This window comes from Eurosta solidaginis, chromosome 2 (genome assembly GCF_040869045.1).
Source record: "Eurosta solidaginis isolate ZX-2024a chromosome 2, ASM4086904v1, whole genome shotgun sequence".
Taxonomy (NCBI): domain Eukaryota; kingdom Metazoa; phylum Arthropoda; class Insecta; order Diptera; family Tephritidae; genus Eurosta; species Eurosta solidaginis.
The window spans coordinates 3,380,738-3,406,599 of record NC_090320.1 but is presented as its reverse complement, the minus strand read 5'-3'; the positions used below and the strand labels follow the sequence as shown (position 1 = coordinate 3,406,599).

Here is a 25,862-nt window from a genome sequence, read left to right as displayed (position 1 = left end):
TCAACGCCCTAGATTGATGAGGAGTGTGATAACTAGTACCTAGGACCTGCCTAATTATTTTCTAGTTTTAGTATTATTATTTCTTAATGTAAGTATTGTTTTTAATAAATCCGTTTAACTCAACAAATTTGTTTAATTATTTTATTTTTGCGCTTAGCTCCAATAAATCCGGTTTAGCCCCTAGCTGTTTTTTTGGCCCTCTTTAAAATGTTCGCCTCTTTTTGGCTCCAAATCTATTAATGTAAGTATTGTTTTCAATAAAACCTTTTAACATAAATTTTTTGCTTAAATTATTTTATTTTCAAGTTTTTAGTCTTTATTTTCAAGTTTTTAGTCTTTATTTAATTGCCTATTATTTGTCATTCTATTTAGTTCATTTAGTGACTTATTGTTACAAGGACTCTTTCCTGACAATTTGTTACAATCTAGGTCACAAAATCCTTCCAAAGGCTCTAATCTACGTACGCTTGCACTCCTCGAACTCCAAAATATTTTGATGTCACTTCTACGGGACTGTATGGAATATTTTATCCAAATGTGAGCCAAATCGAATCACAAATAATTGTATTTTTAATACCTCGGTCCTTGCCATACCTAGCGGGATATTTTTTTCATGAAGTGATTTCTATTTATGTATGTAATACGTGTTCCAAATATGAGCCTAATCGCACCACAAATACGATTTTTTGATAAGGGTTTTAAAATGGAGTGGCCCTTAGTATATATGTGAAGGCGTTTTCGAGATATCGACCAAAATTTGGACCAGGGTGACCCAGAACATCATCTGTCGGGTACCGCTATCTTATTTGTGTATGTAATACCACGATCCTGCCATGATTTCAAGGGCTTTTGAATTCGCCCTGCAGAACTTTTTCATTTTCTTCTACTTAATATGGTAGGTGTCACACCCATTTTACAAAGTTTTTTCTAAAGCGCGTCAAAAAAACCAATCCAATCACCATGCTTAATCTCTTTTCTCATATTTGGTATAGAATTATGGCATTTTTTAATTTTTCGAAATTTTCGATATCGAAAAAGTGGGCGTGGTCATAGTCGGATTTCGCCCGTTTTTAATACCAAGATAAAGTGAGTTCAGATAAGTACGTGAAATAAGTTTAGTAAAGATATATCGATTTTTGCTCAAGTTATCGTGTTAGCGGCCATGCGGAAGGACAGACGGTCGACTGTGTATAAAAACGGCGCGGCTTTAACCGATTTCGCCCATTTTCACAGAAAACAGTTATCGTCACAGTTATCGTCATAGGATTGTTTTTCGACTTTGAAAGTATTCTAGACAAATTAAATGAAAAAGGGCGGAGCCACGCCCATTTTGAAATTTTCTTTAATTATTTTATTTAGTTGCACCACTGGAGTTGAATGTTGACATAGTTTACTTATATACTGTAAAGCTATTAAATTTTTTGTTAAAAGTTGTCTTTTAAACATTTTTTTTAAAGTGGGTGTGTTCGTCATCCGATTTTGCTTATTTTTATTTAGAAGACATATAGTAATAGGGGTAACGTTTTCGCCAAATTTGATCATGATATCTTCAACGACTGCCAAATTACAGCTAGAAAAACTTTTAAATTACCTTCTTTTAAAAGTGGGCGGTGCCACCCACTTACCGCTTTATCCGTCTTTGGTAATGAATTATCGCACTTTTTCGGTTTTTCGAAATTTTCTGAGATGAGTGCCCAGGAACTTACATACCAAAACTTCAATAAGATACCTCAAAATTTACTCAAGTTATGGTGTTTACGGACGGACGGACGGACGGACATGGCTAAATGAATTTCTTTTTTCGCCCAGATCATTTTGATATACATATAGAGGTCTAAAGCTATCTCGATTAGTTTATGCCGTTACGGGGTACCTTTATGCGAACAAAATTAATATACTATGTGAGCTCTGTTCAGCTGAGTATAAAAAAAGATTAACTGCAGTGCAAGCCGCGTTATAAAAATCTACACATATATTTATTTGGTTTAACGAAATGGAGTATAAAATTAAAAATATATGCACATGTTTATAAAAATATTTTACAAAAATTAATGAAGTGTTAAAAAAAAATGAAATATTTGGTGGAGTGATAATACTTTCTTAAAATTATATAAAAATTTCAGATTGCATATATAATATGAAATTTGTAAAAAAAATAAAATTAAATGAGCGCCACTTTGCGGGTGGCACTGTTGTTGGTGGCATTGACATTAGTAAGAACGGACGGTGTTGGCGCTTGCAACAAATTTGTATTCTGCGGTGGTATAATCAAATGAGTAATGTGATGTTGTTGTTGTTGCTGCTGTTCTTGTTGCTGTAGATTAGAAGGTGATAAAGGCTGCTGAGCAATATAATCAGATATTAGAGAATGTTGTAACGGGTTCGAAGTATGTTCAGCATGAGGTGGCATATGCCTTTGAGCAAGAGAGTGAGTGCTGTGAGTGTGGTGTTGTTGTTGCTGATTAAGTAGATGTTGGTGTTGCTGGTTGTTTCGATGTTGCTTCTGTTGTGTGTGGAACAAATGTTGCTGATGCTGCTGCTGATTATGATGCTGATATGCCGAAGGATAGCGTATTTCATCGTAGAGATGCGAATCAGGACTGCCTTTGCGTGACTTTGGTGGTATAACAGAAGAAAGCTTGCGAGCATAATCATATGCAGAGGTATGAACCGATGAGTTATTACTAGGTGCATCATAGAATTCGTGTCCTTAAATAGAGTGAAGAATAAAAATAAAAATTACTTAATCAACAGAAGAAAGCAAATAAGCGAACTGGACACTTACATACCCTCGATTTTATTGCGCACCATTTGCGTGAAAGCCGGCAAATCTGGAAGCGGCTTTAGAAAGCTTTTACCGCCCACGCCAGATATTGCAGTACCATCCACTGTGCTACCCGCGCCCAATTCCGTAGTCTGAACCGCAAAACCAGCATTACGCACTGCCAATGCCGCTTCGACTCGTTGTTTGTGCCAATGATAACGCCGATATATATAAAGCCAACCAAAACCAATTGCAATAATAATAATCAACAATATAATGAGTAACGTGCTCAACAAATTCGCATCATGTTCTGCAGCAGTAGGTGTGGGCGTTGGCGCCAGTGTATGTGTAGGTGCGTCAATTATGCTGCCAATTCCAGCCAAACTCAATTTACCATCATTCGTAGCACCAATCAAAGAACCATTCGGATGTGTAGGCCAATCAGCGCCACCAAGTGCTGGTGCTGTGATAACATGTATGACCTCAGGTTGTGTACCACCCGCGCTATGTAGTTCACTTAGCAAACCACCGGTAACACCTTGTTGGTGTACAATAATTTTAGGTGTATGTTGATCCTCTTGTTTGATGACGATCACTTCAGGCGCAGCAGTAAGATGTGGGGACACACTCGTGCTTGTGGCTATAGTCACAATTTTATTAGCAATACGATCGAGTTTATTGGTTATATTCGCAATGGTGGAGTTGAGTCTTTGAATCATTACGTGCGTTGCATTGGGCACCAAGGCGCTAGTAGCATCTACGCAGGCGCCTGTTTGCGGATGACAGCGTTTGTCGACGCATTCGCACTCCCTGTGGCACATTACACCATAGGAGCCGGCGGGACAGGGTAGTTCACAGCTAAGAGAATAAATAAATTAATTTTAATTATAAAAAAATATGCAAAATAAATTTATATAAGGATTTGTAATTAAAAAATTGGAGACATGTGCAGTTGTGTGCACACAAGTAGCACAACTTGATTGCTCATCAAAATCACTTTGGGAATTCGAGGTTAAGTCGACCCAGAAGACGAAATTCTATATTTTTTTAAAAACCTCTTATCTAAGCATTTTTGGAGTAAATGCCCTATCTAAGGGCTCACTTCATAACCCACTTTTCGCTTTATTATATACTATTATCTTAAAGTATATTTACGTTGATCCAGGACATTTTTAAAATGAATGCAGAGACAATTCTGCACCCGAATTTCGAAATAGTTTGATTTTCAATCGTTTGCTGAAACAGGGAATCAGCAACTGATATGGGGTTATATTTCCCTCTGCTGTTGTCAGATAACTTGTCGAAACTTTTGGAAGGAAAGCTGCAATGCTACCAAACTCTCCGGTAGCATTGCAGCTTTCCAATTCCTTTATCCAAAACTGTCGATACACACTCGTCATAGTTCCACTCGAATTTATTTAATAAATACTAGCTATTACTATTACTTACAACTCTCCCGTCCATCCTGTGGTACAATGGCAAATTCCAGATTTATTATCACAAACTGCACCATTTTGACATTTGCACTTTTGTTTGCACTCATCACCCCAGTGATCATGATCACATCCTGGAAAACCAATAAAAATACATTAGACTACTCGATAAATGTTTATATTTAACTTGAAACACTCACTCTGCGTGCAATGTGTTCCCGTATATCCAGCCTCACAGCTGCACACATCCGGCGTCTGACAGAAACCGCGTCCACAACCGCCACGACAGACGGGCTTACAAACTGTGTCATTGATGGAAATATTACCTTCATAACCAGCGCAGCAAAAACGAATTGTACGAGTTTTTGTGACATTCTGTGAATGAAAAAATTACATTTTAAGTAAAATGCCTAGAAGTATGCAATTAAACTTAGCGAACAAATGCTTTAAATTACAGTGTGTGATAAAAGTAAACAACAGGTAGAAAAGGAATATCTTTTTAAAAAGAAATTAACAAGAATCATGTGGTAAAGTTGCTAAATATATTTAGCCAGTAATGAAATTATCATTTATTTTTATTTATATTTACCTACTAGGATTAAGTCTGGTATTTAGTTTACTTCTCGCACGATAAACAAATGATTGGAACATACATTATAATTAAAAAACGAAAGTGCCCATTCCACATGTTTACAACCATAAATTAACCAATCATCAGCAAATAATTTGTTGAACAAACACTTCAATTAATTCCAAACAAAAATCTTTCACCCCATACATTCGGTCAAGCATTTGGAGTTAAAGTCCAACCAAAGCTGTCACTTTGTGTCACTAATGGAATTTCCTGCTTTTTATTAATTGAGTTGATTCAGAGTTACTCTCTCATATGTAATCCGCCCATGCACTCTCATTGCTATGACATGGCGATGCGTATTTAAACCCTTCTTGTTGTTGTTCATGGCCAATCGCAGCACAGTGGGGGATTTCGTAAAACAAAACTGGAAAATTTGTTGAACAAAACAAAAAGCAGTTCTTGGCCAAACAAATAAATACTACAGACAGCTTTCTCTTAACAAAAAAGTGATAAAAAAATGTCGCCTTAGAAAAGTTCTCTAATTTGTTTAAAGATCGCATATTCGTACCACGCATATCAAAACCTACGAAAGTTATGTAATTTCTTTAAAATAAAAAATGCTTAATATTAAGAAGTTTTTGTTGTTGTTGTTGTAGCGATAAGGTTGCTCCCCGAAGGCTTTGGGGAGTGTTATCGATGTGATGGTCCTTTGCCGGATACAGATCCGGTACGCTCCGAGCCCACAGAACCATTAAGGTGCTACCCCGACCATCTCGGGAATGATTTATGTGGCCACATTAAACTTTCAGGCCATCACTTCCCTCCCCACCCCCAAGTTCCATGAAGAGCTTGGGGTCTCCAGAGCCTCGTCTGTTAGTGAAACAGGATTCGCCGCGGATAGGTGAGGTTGACAATTGGGTTTGGAGAAGCTATATATTGCGCTGGCAACCTGAAGGGTTGCGCTACACACCCCTTGAATCTGGTATTTTAGTCACCTCTTACGACAGGCATACCTACCGCGGGTATATTCTGACCCCCTTACCCGCTGGAACAATATTAGAAGAAGAAGTGTTTGTTTTTTATAAGCGGTATATGGATTTAAAAATAATATTCCTCTATCTCAGCTGTGGTTTCGAAAACGCCCTTTCTCATAATTTGTTTGAGCAATACACTTTCTCATAAGCTTTTTTTTCAAAGGCATCGTACCCCAAAGTTTAAGCGAATAGGGTCCTAATTTTAATTTCACTGGAAAAACTCTTCGTTCTCAGAAATCGTTTCAAAAACACCCTATCACAGTATAATTTAGCAACGTTTTTGCTGGGTAAGGACATTAATGTAAAAGAAACTAGCATTTTTGAAACAGATTCTTAAGTAATAGGTGCCATAATAAAAACTGAGATAGAAAATTTGAAAATACGGGGTTTTAAAAAAAAATGTCGATATAGGCCGTTTACGAACTTACAGCCCAGACAGGGTGGTATTCAAATTATTTCTCCCTTACGTTAGCCTTTAACTTCTCTATATATTTAATTTTGCCGTAATAGCTTTCAAAATGTTCTACTATATGCCACCATACACTACTTGTCTTCTTGTGAGTGCTCAATTAAAGCCGCGACATCACCGTTAGCCCCACCCGCTGATGGGTGCAATGCTTTATGTGCTCATCTCAACATGTTTCAATAAATTATGTACCTACTCAGATATCTGCCAGCAAGTTTTTGCGTTGCCGTTTTTGTATCTTTTGTTTGAATTTTTATTTTTATTTTTTTTATTTGTTTACGTAAGTCGAGCTTCACATCTTTATTGTTGTTCTCATTGCGTGCCCAGACAATGCGACGGCGCATCGTTGTCTGACATTTTGTTGCATTAATCATTTAAATTCTTTGTTGTTTTTGTTGTTGCGAAATGATGTGAAGCTGAGTCGAGTTTAGACTTTAATACAAACCGCTTATAGTTTTTATTGTACTTTTGTTGTGTCGTAACTCAACTACAACAAAAACATTGAACTTTCGGTATTTGCTATGTACTCAGAACACTTGACTTTTTCACAAAAGATTATCATCAATGGATTTGTGTTTGGTGTCTGTGACCTTTTATGCATATGTATGTACAACAATAGCATAAACTTATCAACTGAAGGGCAATAAATGACAAATACATTTTTAGGTTGTATATTTAAGTTTTCTTTTTAATTGGTTCTTAACTTTTTAAGCGATGTTGGCTGTGTGCAATACGGAACATATTCTTAGACAATAACGGAGCCATTGACTCTTTTGAAAACGGTATTGATAATTTGCGTTGAAGCTCTAAAAGGCTGACCATTTGAAGGGTAATCGCAAAAAGCATTGTAAGCGCTAATTCGTGTAAGCATTAATATCTATAACCCTAAATATAAACCATATAAACCTATAACCATAAATATTGCCTTCTTTCATTGCGCAAATCTCAATTCGGCCAACACAATATTTTTTGACGACTTATTCCATGTCAAAGCTTTAATTTTAGCTTTATGGAAAACTAAAATTGAAGCGTTCAACATTTTTCGCGATTGCTCTTGTTTGCTTATGTTATTAATTCAGAAAATCTCAAAATGGCTCAAATTAATGGCCTAAAACCATGGCTTCGATGATAAATTTTCTTCCTGTAGAATCCGAATATGACATTGAACATTTTAAGTTTAACTTAGTTTTTTAACATTTCGCGCTTGATCTTGCCGATAGCGCTCTAGACATAGCTCCGCCTACCAGGCCATTAAGACTTTTGGAATGCAGTCATTTAGTCAGGAAAAACATCCATAAAGTGCGGATAATACCCAATGCCTACGGGGAGGAAATCAAACTTTCTAGAAAGTTTCGGGCAACTCTGGGTCAACTTCGATCTTAACCATGTTAAACTTTTACTTATCCAGAATCACTATTTCACCAATTTTTACTCACGCCCTTTTCTCTCACTGCCTCTTTTTCACACTTTCCCTCACGGTATACTCACAACTCCCTATTCATCTCACTCTCCAAAGGTATTTCCTTCTTTCTTATTCCCTCTAGTTCCCCTTAGCTTTACCTCTCCTTCCATAAAAACAATTTTTCAATAGCCATAAATCAGATTTCAAGGGTTGGTATGCCAGGTACTGAAAGCTTTTATTTCAAAATAGTTCCATCTCTTTTTATCTTTTCGTCAAGTAAAAGTATCCAGTTGACGACTTTTTATTGAAATTCGACTAAAATCTTGACGAATTTTAAAATACACACAAAGAAAACACATTACTTTTACATACAGTTTTTTTTTTTAGATTTTCATCTTAAATTGAGTTGTTGAATCATCTGTAAGTAGAGTAGGAAAATAATGTATATCTGTATGTGAGTTACTAGTTTACTAAAGCATGTAATAAATAAAAAGTGAATGTTGTTTACAACTTTACTGACTTTATTTATTTTATTTATAGCACTCTTTACTTTTTATTTTGCGTTTTTTAAGTTAATCTGATTTGTCTTCTGATATCACCTGGGCGATTTGATACATTTCCCGTGACATAATGAGATAGCATATGGATAGCAACAACAACGGAATTATCAAATGAAATTTAAGAAGTGCCTGCATATGTAAAACATATGCACAAGAGAAATAGCACAAGTGGAACTATATAATAAATTGTTATTTTTGCTGTTGTGATATATGAAAGTTTCTTTGCTTGAGTTTCGAGATCTTTTCCCAATAAATGTACGCTTCCGTTGCTTGTATGAGTTTTGATAAAGACAATTCAATATAAAAAGAGTTAAAGAGGATCAGCTTTAAGTAATCTTAAATGATTTAAATCAAATATGACTCAAAGTTGGTCCTTTCAACCCTCTCTCCAAATTAAAATGAAAAATTTTTAGAACGCAAGCCCGTTCTACGGTAATTATGATTGCCATGTGTAGCACAACTTGTATTAATTTATGAGAACCCTGTTCGGTTCGCACTTACCAATCATACGACATTTTTCAAATAGATAGATCCCTGATCTAAGTATTTGCAATATTAGTTTAGACAAAAAGCAGAGCTCATCTTAAAGAATATTTTATCGAACAGGTCTCACCCTGGTTCATTTCTCCTAAAAAAGGCTCAAGGAATTAGGTACCTTGGTACGAACTTTCAAACAAATTGGATATAAATTTTCAGAGATGTCACGAATGGTTTCGAAGGTATATGTGTGATATTAAAGATTTGGATTGTATGCAAAAAAAAAAAAAAATAAAGTAAGAATCCAAAAACCCTAATCGAAATAAAGTGAGAAGCCTACCCAACCTTTTTTATGTTAGTTTCATTATGCCCATTACCTTCCTGAAAGTGTAAGCAGCAATTTTGACAAAAGTTTATTCAAAAACCAATGAATGGTTTGCCGTTCGATTATTAACGTACAAGAGATGGTCTTCTGAATAGATTTAGACCCGAAACAAAATTTTAAAAAGGATATGTTTATTTATTAATATAATTTCAATGACAATTTAATTAATACTTTGTTCACACCACAAAACCGACTACGTTTTTACTTAGACCAGCTGTTCGCATAACTTTCTTACGCCAAGTCTAATATGGTTAAAGAGATCGCTTTAACAGTATTGCCTCAAAATTTGGATTAAAGAAACTCCATTGCATCAGTTTGTCTAAGCTTATGCAGGCGGGGAAAATTTAAGACACCAAAACTATTTGATAGGCTGTCAAGTAGTCCAACAGAGTTGTCATTTAACTTTAGACGCATTCAACTGATTACAAAAAAAAAAAAAAATGTGTGTCAAATGGAAAATATTTAGTAGGTTGTTAAAAATGTTGTGAACGAAGAGGTCTTTGCAAAGAAACCTGAAATTATATAAAAGTGGTCTGGAGTAACTAAGCATATCGTATGGCACATCATACGCTCAGACAAGATAGAAGGCCTCTATGAATGCGTCAGCTTAAGACTTGACAAAATTATGTCAACATACAGAAAGCAAATGCTTCCATTGCATGCGTTCACATATGTCATCACATGTCCAACTGGATCCAAGAATTGCATAAAAACAATAAAATGTGCACAGCCTATTCCTAAGCGTTGATACGTAAGTTTTTGCCAATTATTTTGAAAATTTTCCATCTGTACTTCCCTCGCTGCGTTTTTAGTACTTTGGCTCAGTTTGTGATATTTATGACAAGCCTTGTAATGATAATCAGTTTTAAAAACTATTGCAAAAAAGAAAAAAAGGACGAAACCAACCGAATACGGTCATTTTTCTATAGCAATAACTGTTAAATCAACATCGCATGTCTTATGGCCCATTTTAATAGTCAAAGTAGCAGACGAGTGTTTGTTATTGATAATCCATATCTGTGTTGACTTGGCAATAATTACTCGGCTTCTACTCATTTTAAGTATCACTTATGGATCGTTTATTTTGTTGCCAGCCCAAATCAAAATAAAGAAGTGAAGAAAACTCCCTTCCTTAACTTAAAAATGTTCCCGCAAGAATACAGTTACTATCCCAAATTGATCCACAAACACCAAAGTGAAACAAAAGTGTTTCAAAATTGTTCCTTAACAGCCTCGATATGATTCTGAATGACAACAATCCCGAAGTTATCCTGTAACAGTTCTTTAATGGTTTCGAAACAGTCTCGAAATAATTCAGAAGCTCTCTCGAGATGATACAAAAAAAAATTCCGAAGTGGTTCTGAAATTGTGCCCAATTGGTCACGAAATGGTCTCGAAATCATTTAGCGAAAATCCGAAAGTGATCCTAAAATTGGCCCAACATTTCATTGCAACAATTGTTCCTGAAGTCATACCGAAATTTTTACGAAACGTTCTCGAGGTAAACTCAAAATGGTCCAAGAATATATGATATAATTCCATGCCCTACACAATTTTTTCGAAGTCCGTCAATCCACACATGGACGAAAGTGGCACTCATGTACCTCCAAATAAGTTGGTACGCATGCGCATTCCCTCTTTACTAAAAAATGTGATGGGTCCATCTTTAACTGAATATCTGGTATGTTCGTTCTATGAAAAAAAAAACAGTTTGTATAAAGTTAGATATCTAAGTTATTATATCATTTGGTCTTGAAGTCAATCAAAATCTAAAGCTATGTTAACCATTCCACCATATCTGCTTGCATCTGATTCAAACTCGCATTTCAAAATGAGCCAAAATTAAAGTAATTTCACACCAAAATGTTCTCTACGTATTTAGAACGCTGTCTGAGTGGCAACAGTTGTATTAACACTCTATTATTAACAGTCAAGTAGATAGGCAAATTGGTGCTAAAGAACAATTATCTAATCGCTTTAAAGGTGACACGCCGTGGAACGTTTGTATTGCATTTTTTGCACTGCGTAAGTGAGCGATGAATTGGTTTGACAGCTGCTTACTTAGTTTGAAAGGTACCTAAATACACCCAACTTCGAAGACCGCCCAAATGGCAAAAGATCGAACGAAGTACATGACACTCAACTGCATAAAAATTGATTAAAACAACAAAATCAACATTGCAAAGTGTTACCGTAATAACAAACATAGGTTTTGGTTGTAGTTACTTACAGCCTTTGTAAAATGTTTAATGCAAAAAAATTAGTATGAAATAGTTTGTGCAAAACTGTTTTTAGTTGGCATTAGAAAAAAAAAAAAACAATAAAAAACGCATTAAAAATGTTTGCCACCATTATTTCGCAAATACACAAAAATCACACAAATGCGCCATAAGAACAATGTTGCATATCAAAAAATCTTGACTTGTTTGGAGTAACATGATTTCGTTGGACGTTTTATATACTTGGAGTTTTTGGCTTAAAATTGGTCTCTTATTACGGTCGCTACACCGCAACCAAAACAAGTGTTTGCACCAAATAAGCAAATGCATGAGAATGTGTAACAAAAACAAGAAGAAGAATACCAAATGAAAAATAAAAAAAAAATTTCACAAGGGTGCCAGACGATATCAAATCGGAAACAGCTTAGTATTTGATATTTTCCACTCTACAATAAGTAATCGAGTTTAATTGCATTAACTTGAATTAATTAATTTTTGCAATTACACTTTATATTGTATATATGAGCAAAGTTGTTTTAACCAAACCGAGTAGGCCATACAAAATTAACTACAAATCACGAAATTAAAAACTCATATCAAGCGATCATTCAATGCACCAGTTCAAACATTGTTGCAGTTGCATGTTAATAAATTGATAGCACATCCTATAACAATTCAATAAGTTTTCGATAGCAATTTGACAATTTTTTATGAAAATCGAAAATTTTTCGATAACTAATTCATTATTAAACGAAAACGAATCGATAACCTACCAATCACACACTGGTTACACTCCGATAACAAGCCGATAGCTTTTCGATAACAAATGTACAACCTTTTGACAATATATCGAAATCTTTTGGGTAAACCGATAGCTTTTCGATACATAACACATAAAAAACTGTAAGACGGCATTTCGATAACTTTTTTTAAACGAATCGATAACTTTTTGACAGCAAATGGCACCAAACGGATTTGGTAACACTCAGATGACATATCGATAACGAATCGATAACTTTTCGAAAATCAGTCGATAACTTTTCCATAAATCATCGATTAAATATCGCCTACTAATCGATAATCTTTGCCTTTCCTTTTGTTGACTTTCTTTTCTTTTCCTTGCCTGTCCTTGCCTTTCCTTATCTTGATTTGCTATTTGGTTTCGCTCACATCAATTATTTCGTTTTTTCCATTAGGTAGGTACCGGTCCATCTGGAAGAACAGACCTAGTCTATATATTTTTATAGGAAAAAATATATCTGCACATGTAACAATCTTCAACATGTATCGATGCCACCATACATTAATTCTATTTAACTCCGCGGTCCCTGGTAGAGGCAAACACAGTCTTTTCGGAATTTGGCTACTAAAGAACAACAAATTTTTGAGACACTTAAACAAGCGTATGCGTTCGTAACTCGTCCTCTAAAAAACTTGAACTTATAGAGTCAAACAACATTAATGGTATAAACTCTGCACATATCTAATAACTTAACTGTGGAAATTTTCAGTATTATTTTATCAGCATCGATTTAATACGAGTCAAACCGAGCCAAACGTAGCCAAAGTGACCTTGTTGAGATCTACTCGGGGCCACATGTGTCATTGCGTAAACATTCTTGCTCTTATGCATAAACATAAGCGTCAACGAAATGCATACTCGAATACAGCCAATGGCTTGATGTGTTTTCATAGAATTTCAAAGATACTCCCAATTTTTTTTTATAACCTCTTAAACAAATAAACAATGTCATAATTACTTACTATGAACTTTCATAGTTGCTCTATTATCTAATATTTGGTAGAGCTGCCTGCTGAAACTTTCAATTAGTCTTCTTTTATTATTGGAATTCACTATAAATTTAATCGGAATTCAGTGTCAGCTGGTTGACTTGCATTTGACCTAAAGGTGTTCGGAGCAAATTGATTTTTTTAATGGCCTATTCACGTAACCTATTCTTAAGCTATTTAAATACTTTCTTATATTACATTTTTCCAACTACATAGTTACATCTTACATTTCACAGCTCTGTTATAGCAGTCAAACATATACCACGCATGAAACATACTTATTATTAACATTTTTTTTACTACACCATATTTTATAGAAACAGACCTACAAACATTTATTAAATGTAATATGTACTAGAAGGCGCTGTCTGTTTGTTGCTTTATAAGAGTATCCGCTTACAGAACATTAGAGTAACAAACTCTAACCACATTCACCAAACAGCAAACAAAAGCAAAAGTGATATTTAATTACACATCTAATACAAATTATTTAATTTTTTTCTTCTTAGTAGTGTTTATCAATTATGTTATTGCTATACTTTATTGCAAAAGTTTTATAGCAGCTGTTTGCCTGTCACTTCATATTCTTAAGCAATTTTCTTATACTTCACGGCATTTCCATTTTGACAATTCAATGGTGGCACTTAACAGCAGCCACATACGAAACTGTGGTCAAAAACCTCAGCAAAAATTAAAACAAAAAAAAAAAAACAAGATTCTTTGAAATTCAATGCACTGCAGTTGTCAATAATTTTTATTTAACGATATCATCGACAGAAAAAAGATGAATTCATATACAAGTTTCTGTAAAGATGCGAATTGAAAAAATTGAAAGTAGAACACTTGAGACAAGAGCAACAAATAACAATTTGAATGTGAGTACTTATGTTAGTTAAAGAGATCAGATGACGCTTAGTTGACACCACCATCAGCAACCACCACTTGTGCACCGTTTTTTTGCTTTACGTAATTTTGCCACCACGTTTTAGAATGGCCACAGGCGATTTCCGTTGCGATCTGCAGGTGATGAAATTTCCTTATAATTTAAATGTACTAAGTTATATATGCAGAAGCACATATGAATGTGTGGCTGCAATATTTTGCAATCATGTCGCAAAAAAGCAAAGAGACTCAAATAAAATTTCCTTCAGAAACAAATACAATGTAACTACCTGAGCCAAGCCTCAATTTTAACTCGAGGTAGGATTTCTATTTCATTGGTTAGACTCTAGTGCATTGTTCGTCGAATAATTTCTTTGGAGTGGAACCAGGAGCTTCACACATACACAATCGGCCTTTTACACGTACATGACCCAATAACCAAATGCAAGAGTAGAAGAACTGCAAATTTCATGCATCCAACACTGATTATCGATAGAAAAAATTTTCCAATTCGAGAAAACATCTGTTTCGGTGTTGCGCCATCTGTAGTGCCACGTTCACGTAAAGACTTGCTCTGTCAGTTATCTCGTGTTTATAGTTTGTTGAAGCTTCTTTCATGTGCATGTGTGTGAGTAACGAAAGCATCTTATATAAGGTAACTGCATTATGATTGGTTGCGTATAAATTCATGAAACATTGTTTATTTTACCCACATACGCCCAACGCCGTTCATTTTCCCCTATTTCAGTACTCTACTGGTTGTCCTTTTTTAACATGGTGACAAAAAATTGCACCCTGAATATACAGTTAATCAATGAAAATAAGTTATTTGCTCGTTAATTACTTGAACGGAAACCGCTAGTCTTTTTGTTTGCGTAAACAGTAAAAAATCCATTGACAATTGGAAACTAAATTTGCAATTTGTTGAACAGTCTTTGCAGCTATTAAATTACATTGATCTGCTAGTAATTAGTAACTGAAAATATTGTAGTGGTAACTAAGTTTTTCTCACACTTAAACATTCTACTTATTTCTGATAAAGTAATAATAGCAAAAAACGGATCTGGTGCACTGAAACCTATCTGAAGTAAAGATAGGGATTAAATCGAGGTACAGTGGTCAAGCACACAAAAACACACTGCAGTGGAAAAGTTGGTTGCTGGTATGTGGGGACATGACAGCTGGAGCAATGCGCGACTTCCACGGAATTCTGCTTTCTTCTACAGCGAATTTCGTATATAGGATACTATGAATGGAGTTCGAGGTGTATTTATTAGCATTAGAGTTTGCTCACTCTTTGTGAGTGAGGGCTGTTTTATGCGTTTTTTGCTCAAACAGCTGAATTGTTGTGTGCCGGACTTCTTCATACTGCTTGCCGAGATGCCTCCATATATCTCAGCGAGGTGGGATCCCACCAATGGGATCGTATCAACAGATTCGCATAATAATGCACATTTGGTTTTCATGATTGCAGCTTTGAGCGAAGTTTGCGGTATCTGAGTTTATTCTGTGCGCTCCATGATTCTGGCAATCTCATCCTTCAAGCAATATTCCGGCTACAAATTTGATTTTTTCTGAAATTAAGTTGGAAAAGTTGTAGCTAATATTCGTGATAGAGAAACGTAGGCATCGCTCACAAGTCCACTTGCTTCCAGCGTAACAGAAGTTCTTGGGAAGTCTTATTGCAGGTGAATTCCTATGCTGGATATTAATAAAGCACTCGGGTGGTACTACCTTAAGGAATACCCCGACAAATGAACGATTTAATTTCGTTTTGTGGTTTATGAATTTATAAACAATTTTACTTCATTTTGTGTCACAAATATTTCACTCAGTTTTTTTGCAATACTTATGAACATACAATGTCCAACACACACGCACAAATGGAAGATATAACGCAAAAAAATTTAATAAAATTTCCAACTCTTGCTAATTTTCACCTACAATCCCACTTTCTGGAGTTGTTAACCCCAGGCGGCACAGCGGTGGGCGCAAATGTAATTCGAGATGGAGATTGTTTCAAAGAAACAAAAAAGCTCACACAACCGCATTTCCACTGACATATTTTGTTGTTGTAGAAAACATAAACATAAACAGCACACGCCTCTATAGCTATTATTGTTTTTGTTATTGCAGTCAGCTTTTTAAGACGCAATCAGCAGCTGGACAGTGCACTAAATTAACACAAAACCAATAAAACACCAAACTGTGCCACATTCAATTGCTTAGAAGCTATCGAATGAAAGGTAGCAAATGCTTACGTCATAACAAGCGAAACGCTGTTGACAGGGCTACAGATGAACAAACGGACAGACCGACTGACAGCAGCAAACCAACATCCTAAATGTTTGTTCCATTTGCTACACTCAGCTCGCAGTGCAGTCAGCAGCCCCCAATGCTAAGCAGTGGCGCATGCGCAAAATCGATTGTGCGCCAATTTTAGCTTTTGTAAGTATTTTATTATTATTTTTATACCTTTCATGAAAATGAAATGGTATATTAATTTCGTCACGAAACCCAAAATTGTAAGTCCTTAAAGGAAAATAGATAGACCCACCATTAAGTATACCGAAATAATTAGGTTGAAGAGCTGAGTTGATTTAGCCATGTCCGTCTGTCCGTCTGTCTCTTTGTATGCAAACTAGTGCCTCAATTTTTGAGATATCTTGATAAACTTTGTTGAGCGGGTGTATTTGGTTGTCCGATTAGACATTTGTCGGAACCGGCCTGATCGGACCTTTATAGCATATATCCTCCATACAACCGCTTTTTCAGAAAAAGAGGATTTTTGTAATATCTTACTCAATGTAACAGATTGAAGCTTTAAACTACACCATATACTTTCGTATATTGCACATATTGTTGCCTGAAAAAATTGATGAGATCGGTCGTATATATAGTATATATCCCCTACAACCGATTGTTCAGATAAGAAACTTTTCGTAATTACTGCCCTATTTTAAGAGCTAGAGGCTTCAAATTTCACCGAACGCTTACGTGTATGGCGTATATTGTTGTCCGAAAAAATCATAGAGATCGGTGGTATATATATTATATACTTCATATAAACTGTCATTTTTGCCCCTTTTTTGAGGATAGAAGCTTCAAAATTCATCAAATTTCATAAAATAGTTACGTTTACTTCATATATTTTTGAAATACGTGATTCGTAGTCATAGTTTTTACATGCAGACCACAACAAAACGTGAAGCTTTGCATCCTCACACAAAGTACCTACCTATTTTTTATTTCATATTTATCTTAAAAGTCGTTTAGGTATGTAGACCTGTTCACTAGATATTTCTTATCTTATACATCCGATTATTCGGAGAATACGAACGGGATAAGATTATTCTTCAGCCCCATTCATGAAAGGTATGAAGTCTTCGGCAAGCAGTCCCGTCCTTATTTGTTTTATACTCAGTTGAGCAGAGCTCACAGAGTATATTAACTTTGATTGGATAACGGTTGGTTGTACAGGTATAAAGGAATCGAGATAGATAGACTTCCATATATTAAAATCATCAGTATCTAAAAAAATTTGATTGTGCCATGTCCGTCCGTCCGTCCGTCCGTCTGTCCGTTAACACAATAACTTGAGTAAATTTTGAGGTATCTTGATGAAATTTGGTATGTAGGTTACTAGGTACTCATCTCAGATGGCGTTTTAAAATAAACAATATCGGACTATAACCACGCCCACTTTTTCGATATCGAAAATTTTGAAAAACACAAAAAGTGCGATAATTCATTACCAAAGACGGATAAAGCGATGAAACTTGGCAGGTGAGCTGAACTTATGATGCAGAATAGAAACTTAGTAATTTTTTGGACAGTGGGCGTGGCACCGCCCACTTTTAAAAGAAGGTAATTTAAAAGTTTTGCAAGCTGTAATTTGGCAGTCGTTGAAGATATCATAATGAAATTTGGCAGGAACGTTAGTACTATTACTATATGTATGCTTAATAAAAATTAGCAAAATCGGAGAACTACCACGCCCACTTTTAAAAAAATTTTTTTAAGTCAAATTTAAAAAAAAATTTTATATCTTTACAGTATATAAGTAAATTATGTCAACATTCAACTCCAGTAATGATATGGTGCAACAAAATACAACAATAAAAGAAAAATTCAAAATGGGCGTGGCTCCGCCCTTTTTCATTTCATTTGTCTAGGATACTTTTAATGCCATAAGTCGAACAAAAATTTACCAATCCTTGTTAAATTTGGTAGGGGGTTGGATTCTAGGACGATAACTATTTTCTGTGAAAAAGGTCGAAATCGGTAAAAGCCACTCCCAGTTTTTATACACAGTCGACCGTCTGTCCTTCCGCTCGGCCCTTAACACGATAACTTGAGCAAAAATCGATATAACTTTACTAAACTTGGTTCACGTACTTATCAGAACTCACTTTATCTTGGTATAAAAAATGGCCGAAATCCGACTATGACCACGCCCACTTTTTCGATATCGAAAATTACGAAAAATAAAAAAAATGCCATAATTATATACCAAATACGAAAAAAGGGATGAAACATGGTAATTGGATTGGTTTATTGACGTAAAATATAACTGTAGAAAAAAGCTTTGTAAAATGGGTGTGACACCTACCATATTAAGTAGAAGAAAGTGAAAAAGTCTGCAGGGCGAAATCAAAAGCCCTTGGAATCATGGCAGGAATACTATTCGTGGTATTACATATATAAATAAATTAGCGGTACCCGACAGATGATGTTCTGGGTCACCCTGGTCCACATTTTGGTCGATATCTCGAAAACGCCTTCACATGTACAACTACCACCACTCCCTTTTAAGACCCTTTATTCCTTTAATTTGATACCCGTATCGTACAAACATATTCTAGAGTCACCCCTGGTCCACCTTTATGGCGATATCTCGAAAAGGCGTCCACCCATAGAAATAAGGCCTACTCCCTTTTAAAATACTTATTAACACCTTTCGTTTGATACTCATATTGTACAAACGCATTCTAGAGTCACCCCTGGTCCACCTTTATGGAGATATCTCGAAAAGGCGTCCACCTATAGAACTAAGGCCCACGCCAAATTAATATACCCATTAATATGCCAACCTAGTAAAATCGCACTGCGTTTTTTTAGTGCACGCAAACAACCGGCGTTTTTTGCCCTAACCCAACTAAGCATGCGTTGCGACAATGTAAAGCATGTGTGCAAACGTCAAATCTAAATGTAACGCAGAACAAAAATTGGAAATCGAGTTAGGTTTTCACGCAGCAAATTCAATTTGGGTTGCTCTCATACAAGTTGTATGTGCATGGAGCATTTTTGACAGAAAATTACTTGCGTGCGTTTATATTAGGTTGGCGTGTAACACCTTTCACTTGATACTCATATCGTACAAAAAAATTCCAGAGTCAGCCCTGGTCCACCTTTATGGCTATATCCCTAAATGGCGTCCACCTATAGAACTATGGCCCACTCCCTCTTTAAATACTCTTTAATACTTTCCATTTGATACCCATGTCATATAAAAACATTCCAGGGTTAACTTAGGTTCTTTTTACTACATGGTGATTTTCCCTTATTTTGTCTCCAAAGCTCTCAACTGAGTATGTAATGTTCGGTTACACCGAACTTAGCCTTCCTTACTTGTTTTTACTTAACATTTTCATTTTTACTACTTTTACTAAGAGCAAACATTTTACTATCTGCTTATGGAGCTGTTAGTAGACAAATGTTACGTATATTTGTAATAAAAAAATCTTGCAATGTTTTCGCGTATTTTTAATGCGAATAAATGTTTGACTATTTGTTATTAGATTTTTTGCTTGATTTTTTCAATTTTAGACTTTGTGCAAGTTTTGCAACAAAACATAAATTAAACTGGTTCTACGAGTGTGTGCTGGTCAGTCTTAAGTCAATAAGTATATGAATATGTATATATGTATTTGTATGTATTGGGGTGTGTGCGAATGCAGTGCAATTGAAAGCAGGAAATACCGCAGCAACTGTGCATTTGCTTGTCTTTTGTTTAGCAGATTAAACCAAAAACAAAAGCAAAAATATGAAAAATGGAAAATTAGAGCGCGTTTAATAAGTGCGTATAGTAATGCAGCTGTGCATTGAGCGTTTTGAACCCTGGCGAATTTTTCGCATTAAATGATGATGAATATTAGTTAAAAGTTTGTCTTGGAATGAGAAACTGATGCCTTCATTCACGATAGTAATTTAAAATTAAGTGTTTTTAAGTCGTGATTGGATTTCGTGAATTTAAAATATTAACAACTGCAAGATATTTGGCCAAAAATTAGTTTGTGGAGGATTACGTATTAGTTAAATGAATGCAGAGAATAAAAAAATCGTTTTACCATACTAAAAATACAAAATTTCAATCATCAGGTTAGATTAGTTTGAACTGGCCGTTCCGTGAGCACCTCACATAGACTGAATGAATCCATAGTGTTATCAGAAGTTTGTTTAACGACCGAAGAGAAAAACCCAATTCAAACATCAATTTGTCTATTTTATCTCAAAGTGACCAACGGAGGGATCGAAAATTTTATAATTTTAAATTTAAATTACAAAGCGTGCGGGCCATTCAAATGACTAATGGGATGAAGGTATCTGCCTTAACATCAGTATGAATGCATGAGTACTCCATTTCAAAGCTCAGCACTCGAAAAGCTAGCTGATGAAGAAGTGAAATTCAGAAATATATCCCAGTTACCATCGTCATGTGCAAATTTTCAATTATTTTTTTTGTATATTAATACCAAAATTAATTTCACTCATACGAGATTTGCTGGACTATGTTAATATCTGTAAAAAGCTCGTACAGCTCATCATTAAGTCTCCTTCGGTCTAAGCATGTCGCCATCGCGCAAAAGGTCTACTCTATCACCAACGCATAGGGACCCTTAAATCTCTGGATGAAATTTTCTCTCGAACAAACTCAGAATCGTCTTATCTCATGTCATTCGAATTTTAAAAATCTATATTCCGACTTAGCACTAAAGTCAAACTCACTATCGATAAAGCTCAAAATAATGGAATATAAATTATTTGAAACAAATTTAGTCAGTTATGGGAGAACGGAAAGTGGACCAGAAAAAAAGCAATGAAGAAGAAAGAATAGAAGTAGATCAAAAGTAAAGCTGTAAAGAAATCTGCAAAGAAAAGCATTGTCCAAGGGTACGAGAGCTGTCAAGTTATTTTTACATTAGGCCAAACCGCAGCGAAACGGTGGGGGTATTGCTCGCAGTTCAGCGCAGACCCATGGCCAACCGCGAATTTTGAGAAAAATACGCTCCACAATTAGCGTCCCTCCATATCGCAGAGTCTAATAATAGCAGAAGAGAGATTTATAACAAATCTGATTCGTGTTTTCATCAGATTTAATGCGTGCTGTATAAAGAGCTTGTTGATTTCCACCAATGCGCGCTTTACAGTTTTGATGTAGTACTCAAAATGCTTTGGGCGTTTCACTTGATGATCGAAACCATCGAAAAATCACCCGGCAATCACCCACGGTAGGACTAGCAACTCATCTCATCTTATTCAAGACCAAGTTCTCAATATAGACTATCATCACAGTGACAACTTCAAGAATCTTGTTTCACTTCGTGAACTTAAAAAACTCCATTCATAATAAACTGAATGTTGATCCTATTTACTATATGCTGAATATTTTTAGTTTTCTGTATAGAGCACGAAACCGAAATCGGAACAAACAAAATTTCGCAGAACTAAATGGAATAATACTTTGAATTGGTTTAATTCAGGCCACCGGTGCATATCCATCGAACCACATTCCTCACCACAATAGCTTTACTTATTCACCAAATATACCCACAAATTTTGTCAGTTTTTGAAAAAAATTCGAAAACTCAAGAATATTTTACAAAAACTCCGAAAATTTAGCTTTTTCTGAATTTTTGTGAGAAGTCGCGTTTGTAGCCCAATCAATTTTAATCGATCAAGTCATAGGTAACTTAACATTTGCGTTGATGTTTGATTTTTTTTTCCAAATCCGACCCAACATTCGTAAAAAAAATTTTCTAAAATCAATACGAATTTTGAGAAACTTTAAACATGTACTTTGTTGGACTAAAGCTGATTGGGCAACAAAACTGCATACTCAAAAATATTCAGAAAGCTCCAAATAAAAAGCACGATATTTTAGTAAAATGTTCTCTAATATTTTTGAAAACGTGTTTGAGATTGGTCTACAGAGTTACAGAGAGTACAAAATTCCAAAAAAAATAATTGAAAATAAAAAAAAAAACAGCTAAGCTACGAAATGACTTTTCTCTGTTGGTCCTTTAGACACAGGTTTTTGTTATCGGTTCACAACCGTAAAATCTCAAGGTTATAATACATGTTTATTCTCAAGGCAAACAAATTTGCGATTTGATAGCTTAATAGCTCTGCATTTTGGCTTAAAATAATAAAATTAGCTTAAAAAATGACATGACGTCAATAGTTAAAAAAAACCTGCTGCAGTTTGCATTTATAATTATGGAATTTTTCTTGCAGCTTATTCAGCAAAAGTCATTAATTATTATGAACTGAGCTATTTCTTTACAATTATCACAATTTGGTGTTTGTTCACATTGACTAGATCATGACATAACGGCCTGCAAGTTTTACTTGAACTTCGCTTATTTAATTATATTTTGGCGATTTTAAAGTAGCCATCCCAATTTGATTAAAAATTAAAGCACAATGGGCAAGTGAAATAGGAAAATTAAGGGCAGCTTAATTCGAAAGGAAAATATATAGTTTCAACTAAAATTCTTTTAATTCATTTTCTTCATTAACTCATTCACCTTTATCTGCACTACTTCACGCATTTCCGTTTTGTAGTTGGAACAGCGAGGCGGAAATTCCAAACACCATTCTGAGCTGCGTATGCGCACTGGCTGCATTGATGGCACCTTCAAATGTTCCACGTAGGTTTCCTCACGCATGCAAATATGCGAGTCATCGTCCAAAGCAACAAATGAAGCTGACACGGGCCTTGTTGTTGCATTGACCCGAGAAAAGGACGAATTACTGCTTGTGGTGCTAGCAGCGGCTACCGCAGCTATGTCTGTATTGATACGCAATGCCTTATCCTGCGTGGTAACGCTTATTTGTACAAAAATGGAAAGTAAAAGTAAACTGAAATATGATTTTGTTGTTTTTGTCAATTTTAATTTCACGCGTTTCATTGTATTGCGCTTAGGATTGCAGAAGAAGTGTCTGAGCTTGATTTCTGCACGAAATACTTTTTAATTTTTATTTTTGTTAATTAAGCTTTCATTACACTGTAGATAGTAAAATATTGCTGTTCTCAACTGATACTTAACCTTTATATATTTTTTTTTAGTTTTTTTTTTTATCTTTATTTAGTTTGATTAATTTTCAATCTTTACAAAATATATTGAAATATCACTTTGATCACTTGAATTGCATTTCACATTCACTCATAACAAGTTTCACTTTTTTCGTTTGCATTCGCTCGTTCCGTTCGTTCTGAACGCGTTGTAATAACTGTCGCCAACTTCCACGGAAATAAATCTAGAACCTCATGTTTGGAAAAGTAACAATCATTGTATGTAACATCATACGTGCGGTGAAATTTACAAATACAACATTACACAAATGTACATTAAATATTCCAAGTATTAAGTTTAATTGAATGTCTCCATAAGCGTATATGAACATACAAAGAGACTTACATCAAGAATTAACACTAGCGAACGCATTTGTGTAAACAAATTTACAATTGGATTATTGCTATGCGAAACGCACTGACATCAAATCAATGCTCGCAGTCGGACTGTCAAGCAGCGAGGCGGTCAAATTGTCAACTATGCAACCGTTCAACCAGTCACCCAGCCTATCAACAACTCTCAACATAAATTAGTAGAAAATTATTTAATTGAATTGATGATGTCCTTAACTCGCATTGTTTTTGTACATGTATGTATGTAAACACATTCACATTCATTGTAGATATTTTATGTTGTATTGCTAAATTTTGTTGATTATATGCTTGTTGTTGTTGTTGCATTTAAGTTGGTGCAAAGTGCACGTAGCTCCAACTTAATCTGAAAATTTTTTCACCAAATTCAGTAGCGAGAATTGTTTGTTATTGTTTCATAGCAGCAAATACACTTTCGTATTTAAATGGGTCGTTCCATGTCAAATAGATCTTTATAGAGCTTCGGCGATTTTCAGTTTTGGCGATTTTGGTCAAAACTTCTGAATTTTGGCAAACATATGCAACTAAAAAAGGGCGCTCATGGATACCAAAATTGAAAGGGGAGAAAAGCGGAAACACGCACTTTTTTATTACCAATTTTATGCGCATCAATTGCATAGGTGTAATTCGTACAGCATGTATTGGTTTGCCTTAAAACGACAGATGAAGCTTTGTAAATGGGTTGACTTTAAAAAGAGGGAAATTTTGCAAAATGGGCGTGACACTGCCCACATTTAGAAGAAGAAATTTTGCAGGTTTTGCAAGACTTTAATCAAAAGCGTTTAGCATGAAGGTTGTGCTAGTTATAAGTCGGTTGGCAATCCAGCCAAGAAAATAAAACTTTAATGGCAACTAACTATTTAATATCTTTGCGGTATATGACTTAATAATACAGATATTTCAACTCAGTAGTGATATGCTGTATCAAAGTACGACACATCAAAAACTTTTGAAAAGGGCGCGGCTTGAAGCGTACTTTCGCGTTTGAAAAAGAGGTCAACTATTTCTTCTTTTGCTACATTATACATCCACTGGTGAGTGGAATATAGCCTTGTCTCAGCTGCCTTTAGACACTACCTTATTTCTAAAATCGTTTGAAGAATTCCCCATTTAATTTTTACAATAGTTGGGGCGTTTATGAAAAAATTCTAAGATAATGCATTATTTAACCCAATTTGAGATAGGCAATTTCTGAAAGAAATTCTGAAATAGGTTGTTTTTGAAAAATATTCCCAGACAAGGTATTTTCAAACTGACATCATTTTCAAACTTCCAGGTAATATAATAACCTGAGTTTGCCGTTTTTACCGGGAATGGCCCAAATGGAAGTATGTTTGTCAACATAACTATTATTCGCTTGCTAGAACATTATCTTTGCTGTTTTACTTGCATACCTTCGGCCCTCCCCTCTGTTGTTTGTTGATTGGAATTACACGCCGAGATTTTTGCTTATTTATTTACTTTTCATTTCTTGTATCTACTTAAGTATGTGCGTATATTTATGTAGGAGTTCAGAAGTCAAACTGTAAATTGAAAGTGATCATTTGTAGGCTCATTCTTTATTGTAAAATTGCTTTCGGCTGCTAATAACTTTCGTGTTAAGTAGGAAGCAAGAGGCTGGTTCTTGAGGTTGTAAGTTGAATGAAAGGCAGTTGTTATTCAATTATCATTTTTGGTTTTATTGGGAAAAACTGAAAAGAAGGAAAAATTTACTGGTATATTGCGATGGTACCATTTCGAAAACCGCCATGTCATCGTCGTCAGGCTATTTCGTAGTGTTTATTTATTTCAAAAGGTTTCACCGGGAATCGAACCGCGGTCAAACTGCTGAAAACACAATCGCTTAACCATTGGGCTATTTTGTTGTATTTGTTTTCTTGGCTTATTTCAGTTTTATCCTATTTTCACGCTCTCGCACAATTTTAGACATTCTGTCTCTACATTAATTTGTACTAGGCGTGCTTTTTATACTCAGCTGAGCAGAGCTCACAGAGTATATTAACTTTGTTCGCATAATGGTAATCCGTAACGGCATAAACTAATCGAGATAGATATAGACTTCTATATATCATAATGATCTGGGGGAAATAAGAAATTCATTTAGCCATGTCCGTCCGTCCGTCCATGTGTCCGTCCGTCTTTAAA

At 35.2% G+C, this 25,862-nt stretch overlaps 1 protein-coding gene across 2 annotated transcripts; it reads right to left on the bottom strand.

Moving 5' to 3' along the window:
• Positions 1-1,938: 1,938 nt before the first annotated feature.
• NimA (Nimrod A) lies at positions 1,939-23,532 on the bottom strand. 2 transcript variants are annotated; one of them, XM_067764073.1, is made up of 6 exons: positions 23,386-23,520; positions 22,798-23,277; positions 4,398-4,572; positions 4,214-4,331; positions 2,790-3,622; positions 1,939-2,709 (listed from the first exon to the last, which is right to left on the bottom strand). In XM_067764073.1, the coding sequence occupies exons 2-6, from the start codon at positions 23,179-23,181 to the stop codon at positions 2,162-2,164; spliced, it is 2,058 nt and encodes a 685-aa protein (XP_067620174.1). In that variant the 5' UTR covers positions 23,182-23,277; positions 23,386-23,520; the 3' UTR covers positions 1,939-2,161. The 2 variants fall into 2 exon arrangements, with proteins under 2 accessions (XP_067620174.1, XP_067620173.1); XM_067764072.1 differs by having other exon boundaries at positions 22,798-23,532.
• Positions 23,533-25,862: the final 2,330 nt, after the last annotated feature.